This window comes from Hyperoodon ampullatus (assembly GCF_949752795.1).
Source record: "Hyperoodon ampullatus genome assembly, chromosome: 15".
In the NCBI taxonomy this organism is placed as follows: domain Eukaryota; kingdom Metazoa; phylum Chordata; class Mammalia; order Artiodactyla; family Ziphiidae; genus Hyperoodon; species Hyperoodon ampullatus.
The window spans coordinates 43,399,628-43,412,448 of NC_136928.1; the positions used below are offsets into that span (position 1 = coordinate 43,399,628).

The window sequence follows — 12,821 nt, forward strand, 5'->3', positions numbered from 1 at the left end:
CTCAGTAGTTGTGGCTCACGGGCCTAGTTGCTCCACAGCATGTGGGATCTTCCCAGACCAGGGCTCGAACCCGTGTCCCCTGCATTGGCAGGCAGATTCTCAACCACTGCGCAACCAGGGAAGCCCCATTAGGAATATTTAGTATAAAAAATATATAGTTGGAGGTTTTAAAATAGGTGCTTACTGAAAGGAGGTCTTTGCTGTAATTTTCAATTGAGAGTTCCAGTAATGGAAATGATTTTAAGACATGGTTGTATTTTTATCTATATATGAAAATCTGAAGTGGGTGAATTCCATTCAGCTTATTTTTTTCTTTTCTCTTTAAACAGAAAAAGCAGTTAACATAAACATGGGCACTAAAGTAAAACCCACATAAGAAATGTGAAGAAGATTGAGAAAAAGCCAAAAGAAATCTATTCTGTTCATTTGCAGTGACAGGCCCTATCGCTACCTGAAAAGCATTTCAATTGCCTTTTGATGCTTGTGAGGTGATGGTCCATTTGTCATTTTCTAAATACCACTCAATTCCAGTGAACTCTGTCCAGGGAAAAAGGCAGATCTGAAGCAATAGGCATCAACAAGCCACGAAATCCATCACAGCAAACAAATAGGAGGCTATTTTTCTCAACTGACAGTTGTGAAAGCACCATGCAGTCCATCCCTGTCTCTACCTTCAAAATGGAACCTAAAAAAAATAGCTAGGATTCTAACACAAAATAACATGAACAAAGAACTAAAAGTTACAGCTGGATCTCCCCCTGCTACATTACATTTTTCTTGTGATTTTGATAAAGAATGTTTGCTAGAACATTGATAAAGAATGTTTGCTAGAATTTTGATAAAGAATGTTTGCTAGAAAAGCAAAATCAGATAGAGAATGTGCATGTAAGTTCACATCAAAGCATTCACTTACACTTGTACATACATATGTGTCCTGACACATTCATTCAGTTTAGTCAGGAAGTCAATAACTGCAAATCTGAATACATGTTACTATCTAGCTATTTCTATTTAGACCTGAATATACAATAGAACTTACGCTTATCCTGACTAAACTGGACAAGATTATAGAGTAGTTAAATCAAAAACATATTTACCAGGGGTCCACATATGTATTGAATCTAATTCTGGAAAGAAAAATGAATAGAATGATCACTACTCTCTCAAAATAGCAGAAAACACAAAGTAAATCTTAGCTGTTTAAAAAGTTACCCAAACCAGGTCAAGTCCTATCTGAACTACCTGCAAACTCTCAGTTTGGTCAATCTTCTATGAATAATTTCACAGGTTTTTCCACAATATGGACTTAGAGAAGTAACTCTAAAATTTACCAAAAAATAGACTGAAGGAACTAACTGGCATTAATACAAGAGTGAAAGAGACAGAGGAAGGGCGTCCTAGGAACGTGGAGAAGGCTAGGAAGAAAATGCATGGCCTTCGCGAGGAGGTGAACGCAGGGGGAGCCAGGAATGAGGCCTCTATGCTTCCACTCCCTTCTCTTTAACACCTTTTAAAAATTGAGATACAACTGGTATCTATAACACACTAACAAATCTTTTCTATCAAGTGTTGCTGGAAGTCCACAGAAAGAGAGATACTTTGTTGGAATGGAAGACTGGGAGGGCTTCATGAAGACCTATGAAGTGTCTTGGAAGAATGAGTCACTTTAAGGGGCAAACAGGGTGAGAGCAGGGCACTGGAGGTGAAGAGGGCAGCATAAGAAAGTGTCTGGAGGTGCCAAAGTACCTGGTCTGGTAGAGGAATCTCTCTGACTTGTCCAACTTGACTGCAAGGGAATAGTGAAGAGAAGGCTAGAAAAGTTGGTCAGCCTAGAATGCCCAGCCACAAAGTGTGGACTTCATTCAGGGAGTACTCCAAGCTTCTGTTATTTTTAAACAACGTTCTGACACTTTTTTCAGTTGGTGAAATGCATTAGCAAGAAATTGACTGTGTGAAGACCAGTTAAGAGGTTACTTAAACTGTCAGGCATGACACAGATTTGGAACTTAAAGGATGGTGGCAGGGAGAATGGGAAGGAGAGAATGAATGTCAGAGTCACCGTAAAGAAACTAATAAATACACATGGATCAGTGACTGCCTGAATTGAGGTGAGTGGGTAGGGGAAAGGATTTAAAAGTCACCTCAAGGTTAAAGAATCAAATAGAATCTTCTCAATGAATTATTAAGAGATGATGCTATCTTCTGAAAGCAAGGGGAACCAAGGAGATACCCAGGGCTTGAGGTCAGTGAAAAAGGTTCAGTCCAACCCTCATTCCAAATAGGAAGCTAACAATGGAAAACAAAGTAGAATCACTGAATCACTATGAACCCAATCAACATGAAGTTTACAGCTTCCTTTCTGGAGGCTTTTTAACCTAATAGTGAGACTGGGGGAACCAAAACTAGGTCCTATCCAGAGCTGGATGTCAGTTCCATGAGTGTGGAAAAGGACCCAACATATGAGGATTCTAAGAGGCTGACAAGGGGAGATAGGGAGGGTCGATAGACCTTCTGAGCCTATACGCTATGTGCATTATAATTCTAGGTGACTTGTGAGAAGTCATTAAAGATAAAGAAAATGCAAAAAGATACATACCTGTCCATCCGAGTCGAAAGCCAGGCAGGCGACTCCATGTGTATGGACATCTTTAAGAATAGACACAGTCTGGACATTATAGGAGTCCCATATACATATATATGGCTCCTTCCCAACTTGGCCAGTTGCAACAAGGGTTTTATCTGGGTGTAAGGCAAGGCTGAAAAAGAAAAAGGCCTCTTTCACATCTTCCTATTGAACAAAGTTAAGAAAAACATTGATCATCTTTTATCCACATTTCTCATTGTAATCATCTAACAAGATAATCCCAAGAGAAAGAGTCCAAACTGTCCCCAAAGTAATGAATTAGCTTATTGGTCTAATAGAAACATTCAACTTTGGGAAAGAGAGGCTTAGCACAGTTTAACAATAATTTCATCTCATCTTACCCGCTTGGTAACCTTGAAAATCAGACAACTGTTATAATTCTGTGATTCTATGTTCTATAATTGCTTTCTATTATGGTATTTACTTACTGATTTTGAAAATATTACTCAGCTTTCAAAGTAACTTTTGACTTTAAATTGGAAAAAAAAAGCTGTTGCCAGGAGAAAGTGTACTTCTCAAAATTAATTAAACCTGCTTGCAGAAGCTCTGGATACCATCCTCATTAGGGTTTCAAAGCATGGAGGGGGGTTTCAGAGTCAAGTGCTGTTTCTCTATCTGCTGCCATAGATTATGTATTTTAAATGAAAATTTCTATTTTACACAAATCACTGTGACACTAAGAGAACCGCAAATTACTATGCCTGTGGTTTGTGTAGAATTTTTCCTACATCTGTAGTCCAATCAAAATAAAGCTGTCAAATACCAACTAGAATTTCAAGGAATCTGTAACAGTTAAGAGGGAGAAATGTAATCATTATTACTCCTAGATGAGAAATCACTTGAACGTGTTAAATTCGTTGTGTAAAGAAGTTGTGCCTTTCGAAAAACAGTGTTGGGAATTAAACGAAAGACCTATATAAAAAACTAGCAGATGACTGTTTACACAATAAACAAAAGCAGAACTGTTTTCCTTTTCAATTTCAGCATCTGTTTACAGTTAACAGAAGTAGAGGGTTTTTTTCCTTTTCAACTTTCAGCTTGATTTTGATAAGAATATATGCTCTAGACTCAGAGCATTTGGATTTGCACATTTGGATTTACACCTGGATTTGCACATTGGCTGCCCCTCAATACCTCTAGTTCCTTGATCTCTTTTGCTCTCAGGTTCCTCATCTATAAAATGAAGATAATATATGAAAATAGATGATATAATGAATATAGAGCAGTTAGCACAGAGTAAGCACTTTCATTATCATCATTATTTGTGTAACTGGCAACAGAAAGATACAACCAACATAGGCATGTCTCTGTGGATACGGGTGTTCCTTTCAGAAACAAACTACTTTCTGCTTCTCCCTTGGCTCCATGTGTGCCCCCACCCCCAATTCTGCAACCACCAAGCCCCACAGTCTGTTCTGGTGTCTCTCACCCCACTGTGCTCACTTCCTGGGTCTCCCACCAAACCTAGTACCATCTTTTGCACAGGACCCCGAGTGCTGGCTCCCTTTTCTTACCCTCGGCGCTCCCAGGCCCTTGTACCCTGGCGCTGGGGTTGTAGTTGGCCTTCCCAGGAGCTCCCAGTGCCCCCATCCACAGGTCTTCAGTCCCCGTGATGCCTCCTAAGCTGGAGGTCGGCTCCATTTGCACTCTCCCTATGAGGCTGGAGGCTTCATCGAGTTTGGGTTTTTCCTTTTTCTTTGTAAGCAAAGAGGGTGGAGTTGGAGCTGCCTGGAGGGTGAGCTTTGTGGTTTTGGCTGCAGGGTGTGGGGGGGAGTGAGTGTGGGTCCAGATGGAAGGGGAGAAAGAGGATGGGTTGGGAGCGCTGACCTCCGGGGCGTCTCAGAGGAATCAGGCCCAGACGCTTCTGCCGCCACCGCCCCTCCAAGAACCAGCCCCATCTCGCGAGATCTCGGGAGTTCTGTGGAGGCAGAGGCTTCCTGGGATGAGAAACACCTGCGTGCTCCAGGTGCCAGTGAGGACGCTCCAATCAGAAAGGAATTTGGCTCACAACACCAATCAAGCAAATCTCAATCTGCCTCACCTGCCCTCCCCCCACCCCCGTCCCCTACCCCCCCACCGCCAGCCATAGTCACAGGGCACTCTCCCCAGGGGCCTGGCCAGGTGCTGGGGACCAGGCTCTGGCCCAAAGGCTGTGCAGTGGGGAGACTGCCCGAGTTCAGAACTTGGGAGTGAAATGCACGCAGGTGGGCCGAAAGTCTATCATCTTTCAGGAAGAGGAAGGACAAATCCAATATCTGCCATGGTCCAAGGCTGCAGCAACCCTTATGCACCATGTCACTGCACATCCTCGGGGGCCAGTTGTTCCTCCTGGCAGCAGCGAGGTGTCTAGAATTCACCCCAGGAGACTGTGGCTGCCTTTTCCTGAAGCCTTTCTCCTGCAGCACCACCTCAGGCATTGCTCTCCCTTTCTGACCCAGTCCAACTGCCTGCACCCTGCGATGGGGGAGCCGGCCTCTCCAGGCAAGCCCCTCCATCAGGAAATGTGCTCCTCTTTCCAACTCTGTCAGGGAGTCTATGGGCCTGGGCCAGGCCTGCTCTGGACGGGGGAGTATGGGGTTTCCCGGGAAGGCAAACAAGGTACAGGTGATTTCCTGGCTTCGGCTGTGATTGGAGTGATCGTGGGTCCTGATGGAGGGGAAGGGAGGAGAGGATGGGCTGAGATGAGAAACACCTGGGTGCACCGAGTCTGAGTTGGCCATCTTAGTACTTGCTGGAAAATATATCCTCTGGGATCGTTATGAGGAGTAATATAAAAAGAAGACACACATAAAAGGGTAGCTTTTTCACAATAGGTGACTGTGAGAGGCTTTAAAACCTTTTAAGCTTGTAGAACACTTTAGCATTCAGAGTTGGTGAGAGAAGACCAATAAAGTATAAAAGTACCCTCTCAATATCAATTTTGCTGGGATACCTCTGGTCCTTGATAGTTTCTAGATGTCCTAGAAAATTGCAAGTAGATTATGGAGTGTCATACTTGTTTCATTAAAATAGTGGATGGAAGCAGTCTATGAAAACCCTATGACAATTTAGTATATTTTTGTTCATTCATCCATTCATTCAACAAACCCTTATTTAAGGACCTATGAAATGTCAGGTGGTGCCATAAATAACAGAAACAGAAAATACACTGCCCCTCTTTCAAGAAGCCCACCTTAAAAGGAAGGACAGACATGTAAAATAATAACGGGCAGGCCAGGGCAGCCTTGAAAGCCCTCTTAATCGGGCCAGAAAGTTAGGGTACCACTGACAGTCATGAGCAAGATACAACATAAATAGTTTCACATGTCAGGCAGGTAACCCTAGTAGCAGTGAGGAACAGTGGGAAGAACAGATGGGTGAGGGCTGTTAGGAGAGGAAGCAGACAGACCAGAGACAAGGTGAGAGAGAGTGAGGTAAGACAGGGGCAGAGAGGATGGAGAGGAAGAGTCAAGAGATATGTAAGGGAAAGGGAGCAAGAGAGAGACAGGGTGAGGGTGTCTGAGGCTAAGGAAAAGCTTGAACATGTCAAACCTGACAGTTTTTTGCTTAGGCAACTGGGTTGATAAATCACAGAGCTTGGCAGCATTAGAGTCTGAAGCCTGATCCTGGGAAAAAGATGGCCTTAACTCGACCTTAGTCTCCACCAAAGAGGCTCCCCAGGTTACACCACACCTGAAGTCCCAAGAGCTATGAAGAAGAGGATTTGATTAGACTGTCTGTTCCATGAGGGCAAGGGCTGTTTCTATCACTCTACATGGTTCCTGGAACATCGTGGCAGAGTAAGCATTAACAAGGTGCTTGCGAGAGGAATGCTGGACATCGAGAGATGAGAAGGGAGGATGCCCAGAGAGTTACCACGCTGCTCCCCCATCCCATGCCTTGGGCCTCCTCCCTTGGGAACAAACAGATGTCAGAAACTGAGCTGGAAAAGATAAAAGTCAGAACAGCTGAGCATTTTGAAAATGACAAAAATAACATTTCTTGGTTGAAGGAAGCCACGTGGCTGACAAGGTCTTGGTGCTCTGGCCGGGTGTCAGGCCTGTGCCTCTGAGGTGGGAGAGCCGAGTTCTGCACATTGGTCCACGAGAGACCTCCCAGCTCCATGTAATACCAAATGGCGAAAGCTTTCCCAGAGATCTCCATCTCAACGCTAAGACCCACCTCCACTCAACGACCAGCAAGCTACACTGCTGGACACCCTATGCCAAACAACTAGCAAGACAGGAAAACAACCCCACCCATTAGCAGAGACGCTGCCTAAAATCATGATAAGGTCACAGATACCCCAAAACACACCACCGGACTCGGTCCTGCCCACCAGAAAGACAAGATCCAGCCTCATCTACCAGAACACAGGAACCAGTCCCCTCCATCAGGAAGCCTACACAGTCCACTGAACCAACCTTAGCCACTGGGGGCAGACACCAAAAACAATGGGAGCTACGAACCTGCAGCCTGCAAAAAGGAGGCCCCAAACACAGTAAGTTAAGCAAAATGAGAAGACAGAGAAACACACACAGATGAAGGAGCAAGGTAAAAGCCCACCAGACCAAACAAATGAATAGGAAATAGGCAGTCTACCTGAAAAAGAATTCAGAGTAATGATAGTAAAGATGATCCAAAATCTTGGAAATAGAATGGAGAAAATATAAGAAACGTTTAACAAGGACCTAGAAGAACTAAAGAGCAAACAAACAATGATGAACAACACAATAAATGAAATTTAAAATTCTCTAGAAGGAATCAATAGCAGAATAACTGAGGCAGAAGAATGGGTAAGTGACCTGGAAAACAAAATAGTGCAAATAACCACTGCAGAGCAGAATAAAGAAAAAAGAATGAAAAGAACTGAGGACAGTCTCAGAGACCTCTGGGACGACATTTAACACACCAACATTTGAATTATAGGGGTCCCAGAAGAAGAAGAGAAAAAGAAAGGGACTGAGAAAATATTTGAAGAGATTATAGTTGAAAATTTCCTTAATATGGGAAAGGAAATAGTCAATCAAGTCAAGGAAGGACAGAGAGTCCCATACAGGATAAATCCAAGGAGAAACATGCCAAGACACATATTAATCAAACTATCAAAAATTAAATACAAAGAAAAAAATATTAAAAGCAGCAAGGGAAAAACAACAAATAACCTCATGGGGATTCCCCTGTATGTTAACAGCTGATCTTTCAGCAGAAACTCTGCAAGCCGGAGAGAGTGGCAGGACATATTTAAAGTGATGAAAGGGTGAAACCTACAACCAAGATTACTCTACCCAGCAAGGAACTCATTCAGATTTGATGGAGAAATTAAAAGCTTTACAGACAAGCAAAAGCTAAGAGAATTCAGCACCACCAAACCAGCTCTACAACAAATGCTAAAGGAACTTCTCTAGGCAGGAAACACAAGAGGAGGAAAAGACCTACAACAACAAACCCAAAACAATTAAGAAAATGGTAATAGGAACATACATATATACCAATAATTACCTTAAATGTAAATGGATTAAATGCTCCAACCAAAAGACACAGACTGGCTGAATGGATACAAAAATGAGACTCATATATATGGTCTACAAGGGACCCACTTCAGACCTAGGGACACATATGGACTGAAACTGAGGGGATGGAAAAAGATATTCCATGCAAAGGGGAATCAAAAGAAAGCTGGAGTAGCAGTTCTCATATCAGACAAAATAGATTTTAAAATAAAGAATGTTACAAGACACAAGGAAGGACACTACATAATGATCAAGGGATCAAACCAACAAGAAGATATAACAACTATAAATATATATGTACCCAACATAGGAGCACCTCAATACATAAGGCAACTGCTAACAGCTATAAAAGAGGAATGGACAGTAATACAATAATAGCAGGGGACTTTAACACCTCACTTACACCAATGGAGATCATCCAGAGAGAAAATTAATAAGGAAACACAAGCTTTAAATGACACAGTAGACCAGATAGATTTAATTAACATTTATAGGACATTCCATCTAAAAACAACAGAATACACTTTCTTCTCAAGTGCTCATGCAACATTCTTCAGGATAGAACATATCTTCGGTCACAAATCAAGCCTTGGTAAATTTAAGAAAATTGAAATCATATGAAGTATATTTTCTGACCACAACACTATGAGACTAGATATCAATTACAGGAAAAAATCCATAAAAAATACAAGCACAGGGGCTTCCCTGGTGGTGCAGTGGTTGAGAGTCCACCTGCCGATGCAGGGGACGCGGGTTCGTGCCCCGGTCCGGGAGGATCCCACATGCCGTGGAGCAGCTGGGCCTGTGAGCAACGGCCACTGGACCTGCGCATCTGTGGCCTGTGCTCCGCAATGGGAGAGGCCACAGCAGTGAGAGGCCCGCGTACTGCAAACAAAACAAAACAAAACAAGCACATGGAGGCTAAACAATACATGACTAAATAACCAAGAGCTCACTGAAGAAATCAAAGAGGAAATCAAAAAATACCTAGAGGGCTTCCCTGGTGGTGCAGTGGTTGAGAGTCCTCCTGCCAATGCAGGGGACACGGGTTTGTGCCCTGGTCCAGGAAGATACCACATGCCACAGAGCGGCTGGGCCCGTGAGCCATGGCCGCTGAGCCTGTGCGTCCAGAGCCTGTGCTCTGCAACGGGAGAGGCCACAACAGTGAGAGGCCCACGTACCGGAAAAAAACAAAAAGAAAAAAAAACTTAGAAACAAATGACAATGAAAACATGACAACCCAAAACCTATGGGATGCAGCAAAAGCACTTCTAAGAGGGAAGTTTATAGCAATACATTCCTACCTCAAGAAACAAGAAACAACTCAAATAAACCATCTGACCTTACACCTAAAGCAATTAGAGAAAGAAGAACAAAAACCCCCAAAGTTAGCAGAAGGAAAGAAATTATAAAGATCAGATCAGAAATAAATGAAAAAGAAATGAAGGAAACAGTAGCAAAGATCAATAAAACTAAAAGCTGGTTCTTTGAGAAAATAAACAAAATTGATAAACCATTAGCCAGACTCATCCAGAAAAAAAGGGAGAAGACTCTAATCAATAGAATTAGAAATGAAAAAGGAGAAGTAACAACTGACACTGCAGATCAAAGGATCATAAGCAATTACTACAAGCAACTATGTGCCAATAACACAAGCAACTATGTGCCAATAACATGGACAACCTGGAAGAAATGGACAAATTCTTAGAAATGCACAACCTGCCAAGACTGAATCAGGAAGAAATAGAAAATATGAACAGACCAATCACAAGCACTGAAATTGAGACTGTGATTAAAAATCTTCCAAAAAACAAAAGCCCAGGACCAGATGGCTTCACAGGCCAGTTCTAGCAAACATTTAGAGAAGAGCTAACACCTATCCTTCTCAAACTCGTCGAAAAAATTGCAGAGAGAGGAACATTCCCAAAGTCATTCTATGAGGCCACCATGCCCCTGATACCAAAACCAGACAAGGATGTCACAAAGAAAGAAAACTACAGGCCAATATCACTGATGAATATAGATGCAAAAATCCTCAACAAAATACTAGCAAACAGAATCCAACAGCACATTAAAAGGATCATACGCCATAATCAAGTGGGGTTTATCCCAGGAATGCAAGGACTCTTCAATATACGCAAATCAATCAATGTGATACACCATATTAACAAACTGAAGGAGAAAAACCATATGATCATCTCAATAGATGCAGAAAAAGCTTTTGACAAAATTCAACACCCATTTATGATAAAAACCCTCCAGAAAAGTAGGCATAGAGGGAACTTACCTCAACATGATAAAGGCCATATATGACAAACCCACAGCCAACATCGTCCTTGAGGGTGAAAAACTGAAACCATTTCCTCTAAGATCAGGAACAAGAAAAGGTTGTCCACTCTCACCACTATTATTCAATATAGTTTTGGAAGTTTTAGCCACAGCAATCAGAGAAAATAAAGAAATAAAAGGAATCCAAATCGGAAGAGAAGAAGTAAAGCTGTCACTGTTTGCCGATGACATGATATTATACATAGAGAATCCTAAAGATGCCACCAGAAAACTACTAGAGCGAATCAATGAATTTGGTAAAGTAGCAGGATACAAAATTAATGCACAGAAATCTTGCATTCGTATGCACTAATGATGAAAAATCTGATAGAGAAATTAAGGAAACCCTCCCATTTACCACTGCAACAAAAAGAATAAAACACCTAGGAATAAACCTACCTAAGGAGACAAAAGACCTGTATGCAGAAAACTATAAGACACTGATGAAAGAAATTAAAGATGATACAAACAGATGGAGATATATACCATGTTCTTGAATTGGAAGAATCAATATTGTGAAAATGACTCTACTACCCAAAGCAATCTACAGATTCAATGCAATACCTATCAAACTACCAATGGCATTTTTCACAGAACTAGAACAAAAAATTTCACAATTTGTATGGAAACACAAAAGACCCCAAATAGCCAGAGCAATCTTGAGAAAGAAAAACGGAGCTGGAGGAATCAGGCTTCTGGACTTCACACTATACTACAAAGCTACAGTAATCAAGAGAGTATGCTACTGGCACAAAAACAGATTATAGATCAATGGAACAGGACAGAAAGCCCAGAGATAAACCCATGAACATATGGTCACCTTAGTTTTGATAAAGGAGGCAAGAATATACAATGGAGAAAAGACAGCCCCTTCAATAAGTGGTGCTGGGACAACTGGACAGCCACGTGTAAAAGAATGAAATTAGAACAATCCCTAACACCATACACAAAAATAAACTCAAAATGGATTAAAGACCTAAATGTAAGGCCAGACACCATAAAACTCTTAGAGGAAAACATAGGCAGAACACTCTATGACATAAATCACAGCAAGATCCTTTTGGACCCACCTCCTAGAGAAATGGAAATAAAATCAAAAGTAAACAAATGGGACCTAATGAAACTTCAAAACTTTTGCACAGCAAAGGAAACCATAAACAAGACAAAAAGACAACCCTCAGAATGGGAGAAAATATTTGCAAATGAAGCAATGGACAAAGGATTAATCCTCAAAATTTACAAGCAGCTCATGAAGCTCAGTATCATAAAAAACAAACAACCCAATCCAAAAATGAGCAGAAGACCTAAATAGACATTTCTTCAAAGAAGATATAGAGATTGCCCACAAACACATGAAAGGATGCTCAACATCACTGATCATTAGAGAAATGCAAATTAAAAGTACAATGAGGTATCACCTCATACCAGTCAGAATGGCCATCATCAAAAAATGTACAAACAATAAATGCTGGAGAGGGTGTGGAGAAAAGGGAACCCTCTTGCACTGTTGGTGGGAATGTAAATTGATACAGCCACTATGGAGAACAGTATGGAGGTTCCTTAAAAAACTAAAAACAGAACTACCATATGACCCAGCAATCCCACTACCGGGCGTATACCCTGAGAAAACCATAATTCAAAAAGAGTCATGTACCACAATGTTCATTGCAGCTCTATTTCCAATAGGTAGGATATGGAAGCAACCTAAGTGTCCATCAACAGATGAATGGATGAAGAAGATGTGGCACTTATATACAATGGAATATTAGTCAGCCATGAAAAGAAATGAAATTGAGTTATTTGTAGTGAGATGGATTGACCTAGAGTCTGTCATACAGAGCGAAGTAAGTCAGAAAGAGAAAAACAAATACCATATGCTAACACATATATATGGAATCTAAAAAAAAAAGTGGTTCTGAAGAACCTAGGGGCAGGACAGGAATAAAGACACAGACGTAGAGAGTGGACTTAAGGACACGGGAAGGGGAAAGGGTAAGCTGGGGTGAAGTGAGAGAGTGGCATGGACATATATACACTACCAAATGTAAAATAGATAGCTAGTGGGAAGCAGCTGCATAGCATAGTGAGATCTGCTCGGTGCTCTCTGTCCACCTAGAGGGGTGGGATAGGGAGGGTGGGAGGGAGACACAAGAGGGAGGAGATACGGGTATGTATGTATATGTATAGCTGATTCACTTTGTTATAAAGCAGAAACTAACATAACATTGTAAAGCAATTATACTCCAATAAAAGATTTAAAAAAAAACAAACAAGGGGCTCGCTGAAGAGGGAGTGAAGGAGGCCAACGGTCATGGCTGCCGTTTTGCCTCTCCCTCTTGCTGCAGGCACAGGTTCTA

General features: G+C 41.8%; 1 protein-coding gene across 3 annotated transcripts in view; it reads right to left on the reverse strand.

Annotated features, from left to right (window-relative positions):
* EML6 (EMAP like 6) overlaps positions 1-12,821 on the reverse strand; it is a gene marked incomplete at its 5' end in the record, with an annotated part of 331,290 nt that overhangs the window by 189,520 nt on the left and 128,949 nt on the right. For all 3 annotated transcript variants that reach the window (XM_079720647.1, XM_079720646.1, XM_079720645.1), the window contains one exon: positions 2,597-2,756. In XM_079720647.1, coding sequence (XP_079576773.1) covers positions 2,597-2,756 — 160 coding nt within the window. The remainder of the gene's footprint in view (positions 1-2,596; positions 2,757-12,821) is intronic.